Raw genomic sequence first — 15,751 nt, 5'->3', positions numbered from 1 at the left:
GGCTCACAACCATCTGTAATGGGATCTGATGCCCTCTTCTGGTGTGTCTGAAGACAGCTACAGTGTACTCATATACATAAAATAAATAAATAAAATTTTTAGAAAAAAAACAAGGTGGAGAGAGACAGATTTCTACAGGTACACGTACACATGTACACACGCGTACACACACACACACAAAATGAGAAGAATATCAGAGGTGAGGGAGATGAACCCAGGTATATGTAAGATGAAGCACAAAGGAATTCGGGGCATTTATTTCTGATAAAGATTGCCTAGTCCAAGCTTTGAACTGAAAACATTTCCCGAGGGTCCTAGAAGCTTCCAGGTAATCCCCAGCTCAGGCTCAGCAACTGGGTCCCTGATGAAAGCCCTGGGAACCTCTCAGGAGCTGCGCTCTGCTCGGAGGCTGCCCACATGGTGCGTGTGATAATGCCGCATGTGCACTTGCTCCTCTGGGCTGGACCCGGAAGTGCTCAAGCTGCTTCAGAAGGTTCGGGGAGAGAAAAGGGGAGAGACGGTCAGTGGAGGGCCCTCACTCTCTGTCTGCTTTTGTGTGGGTCCCAGGGACCAACCTGATGTGGGGCGCTTAGAGAATAACTGAGACCTCTTTCATGAACACAGTTCAGCCCGCTCAGTTTCCATATCCCTTGTGCAATGGTTTGAAGCTCTAGAAAACCACCGGAGGTTAGATAAGATCCTTTAAAGTTATTACTGTTGTCATTGCAATCACTATTGTCGTTGTTGTTATTGTGATGATGGTGATGATGATGATGATGGGCGTGTGTGTCAAGGAGCACACGTGGGCCAGTGAGATGGCTCAGTGAGTGAAGGTGCTTGCTACCAACCCTGAGGCCTTGAGTTCGACCCCTGGGTCCCACATAGTCAAAGGGAAGAACCAACTCTAAAAACTTGTCCTCTGACTTCCACATCTGTGCTGTGGTGTATGCATAAACCAAGTGTAACACAAAAAAATTAAAACTTTATAAATCAGCTCCCCCGTCTGTCCTTTCCTGAAGTTTTCTGTTTTGTTTTGTTTTGTTTTTTTTTGTTTTGTTTTGTTTTGTTTTGTTTTGTTTTTCAGACAAGATCTCATTCTGTAGCCTTGGCTGGCTTGGAAGTTACTTTGTAGACCAGGCCGGTCTTGAACTTCCTATGGATCCTCCTGCCCCTGCCTCTCCAGTGCTGGGATTAAGGGCCTATGACATCATGTTTGGCGTTCCCTGTCCCTTTGTAAGTACTCTACTGAAAAGAATGAAGATATTCCTTTTTTTTTTTCTTAAAAAAAAAACAAAAACAATGCCGGGCGTGGTGGCGCACGCCTTTAGTCCCAGCACTCGGGAGGCAGAGGCAGGCGGATTTCTGAGTTCGAGGCCAGCCTGGTCTACAAAGTGAGTGCCAGGACAGCCAGGGCTACACAGAGAAACCCTGTCTCGAAAAACCAAAAAAAAAAAAAAAACAAAAAACAAAAAAACAAAAACAAAGAAACAAACAAGCAAAAAACCAGGCTGGGCAGTGGTGGCACATGCCTTGCACTTGGGATTTCTGAGTTCGAGGCCAGCCTGGTCTACAGAGTGAGTTCCAGGACACCCAGAGATGCACAGAGAAACCCTGTCTCGAAAAACAACAACAACAAAAAACAAAACAAAACAAAACAAAAGTCCCAGGGTCTCATTTAGCCCAGGATCCCAGGAAATTCCTCAGGTATCCCATGCTGGGGAGGAAAAAGGCCGGAGCCTCAGGAGCCCCATGCGAGCCAGAGCGGACTAGCAGAAGCCAAGGATGGGTGGGCGGTCAGCGATGGCTGGGACCACGCCTTCACCGGGATGTCTCAGCAATGCAATCCTTACCCTCTCCTTAACCTAAACCTTAAGTCACGGCCTTGTCAGGCTCCTAAAGATAAACCTAGAGAGACATTGGGTCTCTCTGCTTCTCTTTCCCATGTGGTCACATTGAATATATCTCCTTTCCCTACCTTTGACTGCTTTTTAATTTCTTTTATTCCATTATTTTGAAGTGTGCGTGTGTACGAGTGTGTGTGTGTGTGTGTGTGTGTGTGTGCGCGCGCGCGCGCGCCAGAGGCATTGGATCCCTTTGGAGCTAGGTAGTTGTGAGCCGTCAGATACGGGTGCTGGGAATTAAACTCAGGCAAAGTATAGCTGATGTTTCTAACCACTGAGCCATCTTTCCAGCCTCTGCTTCTCATCATTACCTATCCGTCTAATTGGCTTGTCCACGATGGGTGGCTGAGCCTAGTTTGTTAGGACTGCCAGCCCTCAGGCTTTGGCCGTAATAGCTCCAGGAATATATTCTTAATGTCCTGGCCCAGCCTGAACCCAGGGAACCTCTGAACCAGTGGTTCTCAGACTCCCTAATGCTGAGACCCAGTACTTCTCAGCCTTCCTAATGCTGAGACCCTTTAATTCAGTTCCTCATGTTTTAGTGACCCCCGACCTTAAAATTATTTTCCTTGCTACACCATAACTGTAATTTTGTTAATGTAAATATCTGATATGCAGAATATCTGATATGTAACCCCCTGTCTGTGGAAGGAAAATTCACCTTTAAAGGCATCTCCACACAAGGTTGAAAACCACTGTTTTAAAGGTTATCACAGCCAAGTCTCCCTTGATTACACTCCATTGTTCCCAGCAGTGAGACAGCTCCGTTTCTCTGCTGGACACCTCGGCTCTCTGCTCTTGCCTGCGGGCATACTTCCTCCTTCTCCGAAAGTCCCCCAATACATCCCCACATGCCTGCCTCCCCTTCACAGAGATGCCTCTTCAAATCCCTACAGGCGTGGGTATCTTTTCTTCTGGGAGGTTTTGTGCCAGCCCTGGTACTTCAGCTCTGCCTGAGATGTCAAAGCAAAAGCTTTTAGTGGGCTCCGCCTGAACGCAATTCACCTCTACCTGCAGGGCCTCATTGTTGGGAGTGTTTTCTGACTACCTGCTTGCAATTCCAGTTATGGCCGCCAGGGGGCAAGCGACGACTGCTGGGAAATCAGGCCCCTGGTGGGCAAGAGGGAGAAGGGCTTTAGTCAACCCCGCCCAGCCTTCGGGGAACAAGAAGCGACCAAGGCTACTGCGGGGAGGCAAGGCAGCACCAGTCTAGTCCACTCACCAAGCGGATATGACCAGTACGAGGAAGACCACAAGCAGGATGGCCAGTAGGATTGACAAGAAGGCAATGATGACCACAGTGCCCTTGCCCTGGGACCCTGGAGCTTCTCGGAATGTCTGGGCTGCACAGGCAAGCAGGAAAGAAGCTATTTAACCCCAAAGGGGGCCTTCCAGACCAACCATCCTACGCCCAAGGTGAGACATGTGGGAATCATGGAGGGGCAGACTAGGGCAGGGATACTTGCTGAGCACAGAGTGGTGCTGAGGTTCCTGACAGGGGGAGACCTACTTTCCCCAGCCCCAGGTTCCTTAGTGCCCTCAGTCCCCACCCCACACTATTTTTTTGAGATCTTACGTTCTCCTACCTTGGTGCAGGTAGATCTCCTCGGACCACCGTGTCTCAGCCACGGGTCCCTCAGCACTCATCGCCAGGAATTTCACTCTGAGCAGGAGACCAGAATTGGTTATTTACAGTAGCCTTCACTTTCATTAAGCCTCTGTGTGCATGTGCACGCGCGTGCATCTGTGTTAGATCACTCAATACAAGCATCTAGTGAGGGAAGACAGGGGACCAAGGCTGGTCTCCACCTATGAACGCCTGGTCTAGAGTAGAGACAATCCATTCACATGGTCAGGACCTCCCGTGGCATATGGGCATTGAGCTGGGGGATTGCTACTTTCAAAAGCTGCAAGGAGGCTGGAGAGGTGTTCAGCACTTAGCAGGACATATTGCATGCCTGTCAGGTAGCTCAATTTTAGTTCCTGCGGACCAGACACTCGTGGCTTCTAGGGGAACCATCGTCCACACAAGCAAACCCATGCACAGATACAAGCATAGTTAAAAATAAAATAAATCTTTTTTTTTTTTTTTTAAGAAAGAAAGAGGGCTCAGAGTTTAAGAACACTTGAAGTTGTTGCAAAAGTCCCAAGTTCAATTCCCAGTATCTACATGGAGGCTCACCACCTCCTGTGACGGGCACCAGGCACACGTGTGGTGCACAGACATACATTTAGGCAAAATACCCATACACCTAAAATAATCAAAGTATAAAAGAAGAGCTATGTAAGGACTTGCCCACAATCCCCCAGTGAGAGGCTGGGGATATGCTAGAGTGGCAATCTAGCTTTTCCAGGGCCCAAGTTCCATCCCTAGCACCACAAACATAAGGAAGGGAGGGAGGGAGGGAGGGAGGGAGGGAGGAAGGGAGGGAGGGAGGGAGGGAGGGAGGGAGGGAGGGAGGGAGAAGACTAGGAAGTCCAGCCATCCCACTTGACCACCCAATGGCTGCCCCCCCCGCCCCGTCTCCTGTTTGTGCCAGGCAGGCGTCCCCGACCCTAGCTTTGCTGCTCACCTGTAGGGGCCGGCCCCTGGCAAAGGCGAGTTACAGCCCTGGGACTCCAGGGAGCAGTTGTTGTCATTCCCAACACGGAGGACTCGGAGCTGGCTGTCAGGCTGGCCACCCTTGTAGTGTACCCGGTTGGCCCTCAGCGTGAGGTAGTAGCCATTGCGGTCGAAGTTGGCAGGGGCATGCCTGTCTTCTACCTTCCGTGGGGCAGTAAAGTTCTGGGCGGCTGGGGGTGGCACTGAGGGTCAGCCGTCACGTGGGCAGAACCACATGTTCCATCCTAGTAGGCTTAACAGCCTTTCCCAACCACATCCCCCAAAGTACCTACTTCCCAACGCCCCCTGCCTGCCAGACCTCTTAGACCTGCCCGGGTCACAGTGAGAAGGCAAACAGGCTTAGCTTACCGTTACTGTGAGCCACCACCAGCCAGATGGGGTCTGGGTCAGAGAGGTTGACGTTCTCGAATTGGCCCAGGGGTTGCTCCAGTGTGAAGGTAGATTGTGTGAGTCTCCCCTCCAGGGTGGCGTTGTGGAGCTGGGGGGCATAGTTAATGCTCTCTGGGGAGGGTGGGAAAAGAGGGCAGAAGTAGGCTGAGTAACTGTAGTCCAGCTTCAACCAAGGGAGGGCGACTCTGTCTCCAAAACCGCAGATCAAGGGGGGGAAATTAAGGAATCACATTGTCTACCACATTTCACTAATAACTTAATTAATTAATTATTCTCCCCCTCCACTCCACCCCTCTGTGTGTGCATGTGTGTGTGTGTGTATATACATACCTATGCCTATGTATGCCACAGGTCAAAGGACAATTTTTGAGAGTTGGTTCCCCACCATGAGCATCCTGGGGCTCCGACTGTGATCATTAGGCTTGACGGCAAGTGCCGCTAGCAGCTGAGCCATCTTACCGGATCCAAAATTAAGGAATCTTTAGGCGAGATGCCCTGGGATGGGGGCTGAGCTGTGGAGTGGATACACCCTGTCTTGATAGCCTACCAGAGTGGGATGGCACTGTGTCACCGGGGTGATGGACAAGGAATGGCAGGTAGACAGAGGGAGGCACAGGAGGCTCAGATTCAGGGCATCCAGAACCCTAGGTGGGGCTTGTCCAGAGGCTCTGGGTTTCCCTCCTGTTTGTGGTCCACACGTTTGTTTGACAGGAATGAACAGGAGCTGGAGAGACGAGTCCACAGCAAAGTGCTAACCTCCCAAACATGAAAACATGAGTTTAGCCCAGAACCCATGTCAAAAGCCAGGCACAGTGTGGGACGTCCATGGGGTGCCTGTAATTCCAGAGATAGTGAGATGGGAGGCAGGGACAAGAGAACCCCTCAATCTTCCATCCTCACCGTGATCATGTGATCAGCGTTCATGTCAGCCCTCATCCCTGTGTCCCTCTCAGAGCTACACGGCTTCATATGCCATGAGGACTTCAAGGAAGCACTATGGCTCTGTCCAGCTTTGTGGCGGGTGGAAGGAGCTCTGCCCTCCCCTCATTCCTCCCTGAGCAGCTCCTCCACCGAGGACAGAACCACAGTATACCTCCAAGTCCAAGCCCCTAACGCTGGGACAATTTGGAAGGATGACGTGGGCTTTTGTGCAAGTTTTATATCAGTTCAGGGTTGAGAAGAGATGGCTCAGTGGAAAAGTGGTTGCCCTGCAAGCTTGAGGGCCTAAGTTCTAGTCCCCAGCATCCACATCCACAGCCAAGTGTGCTGGCACACACATACAATCCCAGCTATGTGGGGACAGTCAGGTCCCTGGACACTGACACCTGAGGTGGTCCTGCTGGTCCTCTGAGCTTCACAATGTGCTGGGCACTGACACAGCTGTATAAACACTTTTGAAATTTAATTTTGGGCTGGAAAGATGGCTCAGAGTTTTAAAAGCACTGGCTGCTCTGCCAGAGGTCCTGAGTTCAATTCCCAGCAACCACATGGTGGCTCACAACCATCTGTAACCCCCTCTTTGGCATGCAGATGTACATGAAGACAGAGCACTCTTATACATAAAATGTATAAATTAAGTCAATCTTTAAACTTAATTTCTAGGCCAGGTGTGGTGGTACATGCCTTTAATCTCAGCGTTCGACAGGCAGAGGCAGATGGATCTCTGCTAGTTCGAGACCAGCTTGATCTACAGTGATTTCCAGAACAGCCAGGGCTATGTACAAAGACCCTGTCTCAAAAACAAAATTCCTATAGAATTATTCATGACATGAAGAACCATATAGAGGGATTAAAGCACTGGGATGTTTGAGAGGCTCTGCTTCAACTCTGCTGTCTGAGCCAGCGAGGTGCCTCACTGGGAAAGGCACTGCTGCCAAGCCTGATGACCTGAGTGCCGTTTCCAGGTTCTATTAACGGACTCTCAAAATTTGACCTCTAACCTCCACATGAGCATCACAGCATGCATTCACCACACACACACGCATACACGCACACGCACACATACACACACGCACACACACACATACACACATACACACACGCACACACACACGCACACACACACATACACACACGCACACACACACATACACACATACACACACGCACACACACGCACACGCACACTATCTTTTGTCTTACCTCGGAAGACTAGGGTATCCTGTAGACAGTAGGTAGTTGATTTTTTTGTTTTTTTTTTATTTGAGGGAAGAGGAATGGAGGTATGGAGAGAAGAGGTTATTTAGGGACCATTGGTAAAAATGTAGGTGTGAGAAACAGAAGAGGAAAGAACAGTATCCTTGCTTTTCAGCTTAGGGACTAAGGGGCAGACACCCATCTGTCACCATGTGAGGTAGGCTGACTGCAGGAGGCATCCAGGAACCCAGTCCTCAGCCAAGGGAGGGGATCAGGAGGCACCCAAGCTCCAAAGGAAGTATTCCATCCTACAGAGAGTACCCACCCCCACCCCAGCCTCACTCACCCAGACCCGTCCCAGACTGGACACAAGTCAGCAGCAACAACAGGGGCATTCGCAGCACGGACTGTTTCCCGTGGGGCCCCATGGCTGGGCTGAGTTTCCAGCTGCTGTCCTGCCTTCCAGGTCCTCTACTGTGCAGCCCCAGCTGCTCTGTCTGCCTGGGCTGGGCTGCCTGAGGCTGCTACCCGGAGGCTGCTACTTTGGGGTCCTCCCTCCTCCCCTAAAACTGGTTGGACAGGTTCAGAGGCTGAGGCTCTGGGGGACTCAGCATCACTAGGGATGGGTCTAAAAAGAACAGACAGATGGAGGGAGACAAGCCAGAACACCTGCACCCGACTCCACGAGAGCCTGGGCTGGGAGGGGCCAGGTATGAAGCAGGCTACTCTGGGTGTGGGCTACCCCATAAAGATCCTGTCCTGCCTGCCCTGAGTCCTGGCCACTAGAGCACCTCACGGTCCACTTGTGAGGGAGGGAGTCCCTTCACCTTCTAGACAGGTACACAGAAGGTAGGTGTCCCTCCAACATCACCCAGGCTGAAAGCCAAAGCCCTCAAACTCAGGATATAGCCAAGGATGACTCTGAATTCTTGGTGCTCTCTCCTGATTGCTGGGGTTAGAGGAGAACTCTGCCACAGCCAGCAAATCAAATCAAAGTGATAGATTGGCGGTTTAATGGCTAATAGGTAGATGATAAGCAGAAGAAGTATAAATAGACAGGCAGACAGAGATAGGCTTAGATGTATGTAGCTCAATAATAGAATTCTTTCCTGGCATGGCTCTGAGTGGCTTCCCCAGCATTGCAAATATATGTATGTACATGTCTGTGGTATATACATTCATACACACACACACATTTATACACATACACAATCTCTCTGTCTCCCTCTTTCTCTACCTCTCCCTCTCTCTGTCTCAGAAGTTGAAAGCAGTCATAAAACTTAATCCCAGCCCTCGGGAGGCAGAGGCAGGCGGGTCTCTGAGTTCGAGGCCAGCCTGGTCTACAGAGTGAGTTCCAGGACAGCCAGGGCTGCACAGAGAAACCCTGTCTGAGGTGTGGGGACCAAAACCAAAAAAAAAAAAAAAAAAAAATCAAAACAGAGCTGGAGAGATGGCTCAGTGGTTAAGAGCACTGACTGCTCTTCCAGAGGTCCTGAGTTCAATTCCCAGCAACCACTTGGTGGCTCACAACCATCTGTAATGAGATCTGATGCCCTCTTCTGGTATGCTCCCACCTTGTTAACCGGGGTCTTTCTTGTTTCGGTTCTCATGCTGTGTCACACTCCAGGCTAACTGAACCACGAACTTCTGGATGTTTCTCCAAACCGCGCCCCCCACCCACCCCTTTCAGCCTAGAAGTGCTGGGATTACAAATGTACACTGCTGTATCTGGCCTTTAAATTTCTTTTACTCATTGCTAGTGTGTGTGTGTGTGTGTGTGTGTCTGTGTGTGTGTGTCTGTGTGTATATGTGTCTATGTCTCTATATGTGGGTCTGTGTATCTGTGTATGTCTGTGTGTGTGTTTGTATATATGTCTATGTCTGTGTCTGTGTATGTCTCTGTATGTGTGTCTGTGTGTGCCTGTGTGTGTGCACCTGTGTGTCTATGTATGTCTGTGTGTGTTTGTGTATGTGTCTATGTCTGTGTGTGTGTCCGTGTATGTGTCCATGTCTATGTGTGTGTGTGTGCCTGTGTGTGAATATATGTCTGTGTCTCTGTGTGTATGTGTCTCTGTGTGTGTGTCTGTTTATGTGTCTGTGTCTTTGTGTGTGTGTGTATGTCTCTCTGTATGTGTGTCTGTGTATGTGTGTCTGTGTGTGTCTATGCGTGTGTACAGGCTCGCACACACTGTTCACATGCACACATCCCATGTTGCATATATGGAGGCAAGAGGGAGACACTCTAGAGTCTGTTCTCTCCCCGCACCAGGCACAGTGGGAACACCTCAGTTCCTAGCAGTGGGAAGGCAGGCGTAGGAAGGCTGTTCACATCATCATGAGCCAGGAAGCAGAAAGGGCTCAGGACAGATAACCTTCGAAGCCCTGCCTCTAGCGACCTAGAGCTAGAGGCAGCTAGACTCCACCTCCACCATATCCCAAAACAGTGTCACCGGCTGGGACCAAGTGCTCAAAGCATGAGCCTATGGGGGACATTTCAGGTTTAGTCTACAACATAGTAGCTGACTCTTTCTCCATTAAACAGAGGGAAAGGCCAGGCCTGTTTAGCTCCCTCCGGTTTCTCCCCAGTGCTGGATCTAAGACCTGGTCAATGGATTTGTCCAATAACTGATAATGTGGAAACTTATCTGCTTGCTGTTTGGCTCAGGCCTGGGACTGCCGTTTTTATTTTACAGCATCAGATGGGTGACTGGAATAACACGGCACCTTCCCTTCTGGGTCCCAGAAGCACCAAGCACCAGTGAGAGCCAGCGTGAGGAGAGTAGGTCCTGGATCCTCAAAGAGGCCAAGTAGTGGCCATACCAAGCCCCAGAGAATAGCCTATCCCTTTTGACCTTTCTTATTGTGTACCTTCGGGGGTGACTCATAAGGTAGGTGGGGCTCCCCACTTGCTACCTCCTCATAGGAGTTTAATCGTTATACTCCCAAAGACTCGCCCAACTCTGGATCACCAAACAAAGATGCAGCTGCATGGCAACCGTCACGCCCACAGTCTCAAGAGGTCCACAGCGAACTGTGTGCCTCCAAGGGTTGCCCGGGCTTGCCTCCCCCCCTCCAAAGAGAGAGAGCCAAGGGCTTTGTCTGGGCCCAGAGAGAAAAAATAACCAAGTACTTGGTGCCCTTACTCCAAGCCCTTGTCAAGTGGGAAACGCTCCAGAGTTCCTTGATCTCACCCAGGTCTTGAGTCTTTCTACTTCAAGATAGTTCAAACCCTACCAGTTGTGCTGTGTGTCTCTTATGACGAGCAGCTCGCCACCTCAGAAGTCCCAGGAGAGCTTCCTGCATCCACCACCACAAACTAGAAAGTACTTTCTCTTTAGGCTCAACAGTGAAACATCTACCTAGAATCCCCCAGGGAGGGGCTGGGGGCGTGGCTCAGTGGCAGAGCCCCTGCCTAGAATCCCCCAGGGAGGGGCTGGGGGCGTGGCTCAGTGGTAGAGCCCCTGCCTAGAATCCCCCAGTGAGGGGCTGGGGGCGTGGCTCAGTGGTAGAGCCCCTGCCTAGAATCCCCCAGGGAGGGGCTGGGGGCGTGGCTCAGTGGTAGAGCATCTGCCTAGAATCCCCCAGGGAGGGGCTGGGGGCGTGGCTCAGTGGTAGAGCCCCTGCCTAGAATCCCCCAGGGAGGGGCTGGGGGCGTGGCTCAGTGGTAGAGCCCCTGCCTAGAATCCCCCAGGGAGGGGCTGGGGGCGTGGCTCAGTGGTAGAGCACCTGCCTAGAATCCCCCAGTGAGGAGCTGGGGGCGTGGCTCAGTGGTAGAGCCCCTGCCTAGAATCTCCAAATGATGGGTATGGGAGAGTGACTTTGGGTTCTATCTCCAGCATGCCAAATATAATCAAAAGCTTTAAAACAACAACAAAACAAACAAACAAAAAACCAGGCATGATGGTGCAGACCTGAAATCTCATCTCTCTCAGGTTGAGGCTATCATCTTGGACTACACAGGAAATTCCAATTTAGCCTGAGATTTTTACCTCCAAAATGCAAAGAGGGCCTAGAGATGCTCACCAGGTAAGAGCGCTTGTTGCTTTTAAAGAGGCTCCAGGTTCAATTCCCAGCACCCAGGTGATGGTTTACAACCGTCTGTAATTCCAGGGGAGCCAATGCTCTCTGCTGACTGCAGGCATCAGGTATGATGTGACACACAGATACATGCAGGCAAAGCATTCAAAAAATAAAAAAATAATAATCTTTTTTAAAAAATAAGGTGGTGACGGCACATGCTTTAATCCCAGCCCTTGAGAGGCAGAGGCAGGCAGATCTCTGAGTTCGAGGCCAGCCTGGTCTACAGAGTGAGTTCCAGGACAGCCAGGGCTACACAGAGAAACCCTGTCTTGAAAAACCAAAAACACCACCAAGAACACTAAAACGGGGCCCTGCTTTGTCATCTCATACCTATACCTATAATCACAGGAATCTGAGGCAGAAGAATTGACTCTAGTTCAAAATTGGCCTGGGCTATTGAGCTACAGAGGGCTGGAAGAAGGGCCAGGTTATACCCTTCAAAGAATGCCCCAGGGAGCTGCTTCCCCTGGTGAAGTCCCACCTCCTACAAATTCCACACCTCAAATAAAGTCACTGGACCGAGTGGGGAACATTTCATTTTCAAACCGTTAACAAACAGGTTCTGTGATTCAAAGTTTCTCTGAAGTCATGGGGCCCTCTGTACTGAAACTTGAGTGACTTGAAACTGAGGTGTTGCCAGAGGACAGAGGGTGGAGCCTAAGTCTGACCAGTCACCCAGAAGCACTCAAGGAGCAGCCAGTCGGTGTGTACCAGGTGTGTACCCTGGGAAATACTGATTCCCAAGGAATAGTGCAACCCACCTTTTCAGCTTCTGTCTTCCTGCTTCTTATCAAATGCTTTTTTTTTTCTTGCAAAACTAGGGTCTTAAGCAGAATAGGCAGGGGCTCTACTACTAAGCCAAGCCCCCAGCCCCTCACTGGGAGATTCTAGGCAGGGGCTCTGCCACTGAGCCACGCCCCCAACCCCTCACTGGGGCTTCTGAGCACATCCTAGCACTTCACTTGCAGATTCTAGGCAGCTACTCTCTATTGAGCCATGCCTGTACCTAAAAAGGCGATAGACTAAAACAAACAACAACATGACAACATTCAGCTTCCTCTGTAGCCCAGGCTAGCCTCAGACACTAGCCTCAGCCTCCCAAGTGCTGAGATTACAAACATTGAGCCTTCAAGCCCAGCTTGCCTCCCTGCTTTTTTTAAGATTTATTTATTATTATATTTAAGTACACTGTAGCGGTCTTCAGACACTCCAGAAGAGGGCATCAGATCTCATTACAGATGGTTGTGAGCACCATGTGGTTGCTGAGATTTGAACTCAGGACCTTCAGGAGAGCAGTCAGTGCTCTTGACTGCTGAGCCATCTCTCCAGCCCCAGCCTTTTTGCTTTTTATATTAAACTTCTTTAACCTAAGCAGCCCCACCACACATGGAAGATTTTACATTGCTCAGATACTTGGGGTAGCTTTAGACCACCAGTCCATGCCTCGTCCCAGGTTTTCTCTTCTACCTATTTTACTGTTTTTTTTTTTCAAGACTTGTTTACTTTTTACTCTGTGTATGTGTCTCCGTGGGTGTCTATGTGCACCTACAGGCAGGACCCTTGGAGGCCAGAGGCGTCAGATTATCATAGAGCTGGAGTTACAGTTGTAAGCTACCACATGTGGGTTTGGGGAATCGAACTCAGATCCTCCGTGAGAGCAGAGTGTGCTCTTAACAGTTGACCTATCTCTCCAGACCTTACTTTCTTGACCTGTGTTTTCATGTCCCTCTACCTAGCTGGTTGAGTGCCTCACAGAATCAGCAATGACACCCAACCCCCACCTCTCCTCCTTCAACCCTCCCTAAAACCCCCAGCTCCTGTGGTGCCTATCTGGGAAGCCTCTCTGTGCCCCACCCACAGCTAGGTCTTATGGCTCCCTTAGGTTGCCACCGCCACTCATGTTGTCCCTGTCCTGGTGCCTCTTCCTAGCACTGGACTTTCTAAGCTAGTTCCAGCCATGTCTAGTGGAGGGCCCCTCAGAGAAAGGTGTCAGAGACGTCTGGAGAACCAGTCCCCTCCCCGCTACTCCCAAGGGCTCCTCCACTGCCCTGGCCCCACGGCTTAGGAATGGAGACACAGGCAGAGACACAGGGGTGGAGAGGGCCAAGCTAAGCCCAGTGGCTCATGAAACACGTGTTTCACGTGTTTCACGTTGAGGAATTTGGGTTGTTTTCATTGCCTCGGGAGAGAGGACTGTAGAGGGAAAGGGAGAGGCCAGCATGATTAATGGGGCAAGCTTCTTGTCCCCTCGTTGGAGGGAAGCCAGGCAGAAGAATGGTTGTCAGGGCAACACATTCTTTTCTTTCTCCTGGGTCCTCTGGCCTGTGTCACTCAGGAGGAGTGACGTTTCGGGAGGCCAAGTGTGCAGTATGAGACACCAAAGGGCGCTGGACATCCTCTGGGTTGAATGATCACCTCTCAGAGGGGAAACTGAGGCCAGGAGCGATGGGCAGAGCTTCCTGGGTGGGGCTAACATAGCAAATGAGGACAGAGAGGTGGGTGGGTGTTCCTGTCTTGCTCCCAGACTCTCTCCACAGGACTCAGGGACATCTAGGCTGGGACAAGCAAGGAGAGATGGAAGGGGGTGCAGGGTCAGGGGTGGGGTTCAGTAGCTCTGGCTTTTCTAACTATCCTTGTCTGACCTCTGACCTCTAAACCGTAAACCCTCCACAGCACATATTCATCTCTCTCTCTCTCTGTTCCTCCCTTCCTCCTCCCTCCTTCCTTCCTTCCTTTCTTTGTTAAAACAGGGTTTTATTCTAAAGCCCAGGCTGACCTAAAATTTGAAGAAATCTTTCTCTTTAACCTCCCTGATGCCAGAATATAGTAAAAATATAGACGTGTCTTTAAAAATAGGGTTTTTTTTTTGTTTTTGTTTGTTTTGTTTTGTTTTTTCTAGACAGGGTTTCTCTGTATAGCTCTGGCTGTCCTGGAACTCACTCTGTAGACCAGGCTGGCCTCGAACTCAGAAATCCGCCTGCCTCTGCCTCCCGAGTGCTGGGATTAAAGGTGTGCGCCACCACACCCGGCTCAAAATTAGTTTTAAATTTTATCTTATTATATGAGAATGGGTGTTTTACCTGAATGTATGTATGTGTACCACGTGTGTGCCTGGTACCCAGAGAGGTCAGAAGAAGGCATCAGATCCCCTGGAACTAGAGTCAGAGGTGGATATGAGCCACCATGTAAGTGCTAGGAGTCAAATCAGGGTCCTTTGGAGGGACCGGTTTTCTTATCCACTGAGCTCTCTCTCTCCAGACCCTAAGCCAAGTTTATTGCACTAATTTATCATGTGTGTGCTGGAGGAAGGGTGGCATGCACATGCCCTAGCAATGTGTATGAAGTTCAGAGGACTACTTCTAGGAGTTGGTTCTCTGTTCCCCGTGTGGGTTCTGGGGACTGAATTTGTGTCCCCAGACTCAGCCCAGGGCCTTTACAGGCAGATGAGAGGGAGGGAATTGCCTGAGGTCTGTTCCCACCCTGTGTTCCAACACCTATGCTCTGCTGAGTGATGAATCACGGTGCAGTCACCTCCCCCCAACCCCTAATCCTGGATGTTTTTCCTTTTTCACAAAGAACTTGTTTTTGACTGATGAGCTATGAAGCTATGGGTCAATGGTGTCATGGCATTTCCTTATATAGAGTCCTCCGGGATCGTTTGATAAAACATTCTTGGCTCTTGGGACATAGCTCAGCGGTAAAGCACCTGCCTAGAACCCCCCAGTGAGAGACTGTGGGTGTCATTCAGTGGTTAGAGCCTCTGCCTAGAATTCTCCCCAGTAAAGGGCTGGGGATGTGGCTCAGTGGTAGAGCATTTGCCTAGCATATATGGGGGCCTGAGTAGAGACCCCAGCAGCACAATAGAGGAATAGTAAGTACATAAAATTCCTCCCACGGGGTGTGGTAGTTAATCCTAACACTTGGGAGATGGAGGCAGGAAAATCACAGGACCCTGTTTCAAGAAGAGAACAAAAGTAAATGATCCACAGCATTAATCCCAACATTCAAGAGGCAAGGACGGGCCGGTGAGATGGCTCAGTGGGTAAGAGCACCCGACTGCTCTTCCGAAGGTCCAGAGTTCAAATCCCAGCAACCACATGGTGGCTCACAACCATCCGCAACGAGATCTGGCGCCCTCTTCTGGAGTGTCTGAAGACAGCTACAGTGTACTTACATATAATAAATAAATAAAATCTTTAAAAAAAAAAAAAAAAAAAAGAGGCAAGGACATTCAGGGATCTCTGAGTTCAAGGCCAGCCTGGTCTACATAGTGAGTTCCAGGCCAGCCAGGGCTACATAGTAAGACATTGTCCTGCTATGTCCAAAGAAACAAAGTAAAAAACCTCTTTACAACCTGGTTGGTGCTAGAGACTCATCCCAAGCTGTCTGGTGCTCCTGTTGTGTGGAACTCTGGGGCAAAACATCCCATCAGGGTTTGATGGGGCCCAGCACAGCATCAGCTAACTGTTCTGGGCAGGACCTCTGACACCTCTGTGACACCTCAACCAGCATAGCCTAGGGCAGGAGATCGTCAATGGGTGGCTTCTGATGATGGCCTCCAGATGACCTGAGGGAGGGATCTAATTTCATGAAACATTAGGAATTTGCCAACACCCATGTG

At 50.2% G+C, this 15,751-nt stretch overlaps 1 protein-coding gene across 1 annotated transcript; it reads right to left on the bottom strand.

The window, feature by feature from the left end:
• Positions 1-254: 254 nt before the first annotated feature.
• LOC110295451 (uroplakin-3b-like protein 1) lies at positions 255-7,546 on the bottom strand. The gene is made up of 6 exons (XM_021163948.2): positions 7,397-7,546; positions 4,873-5,025; positions 4,475-4,694; positions 3,488-3,564; positions 3,124-3,244; positions 255-484 (listed from the first exon to the last, which is right to left on the bottom strand). The coding sequence occupies exons 1-6, from the start codon at positions 7,476-7,478 to the stop codon at positions 385-387; spliced, it is 753 nt and encodes a 250-aa protein (XP_021019607.2). The 5' UTR covers positions 7,479-7,546; the 3' UTR covers positions 255-384.
• Positions 7,547-15,751: the final 8,205 nt, after the last annotated feature.

The sequence above is a fragment of the Mus caroli genome, unplaced genomic scaffold, assembly GCF_978045245.1.
Source record: "Mus caroli unplaced genomic scaffold, Mus_caroli_1 scaffold_4, whole genome shotgun sequence".
NCBI classification, from domain to species: Eukaryota; Metazoa; Chordata; class Mammalia; order Rodentia; family Muridae; genus Mus; species Mus caroli.
The sequence above is the reverse complement of the archived record's forward strand: the minus strand, read 5'-3'. Positions and strand labels throughout refer to the sequence as shown.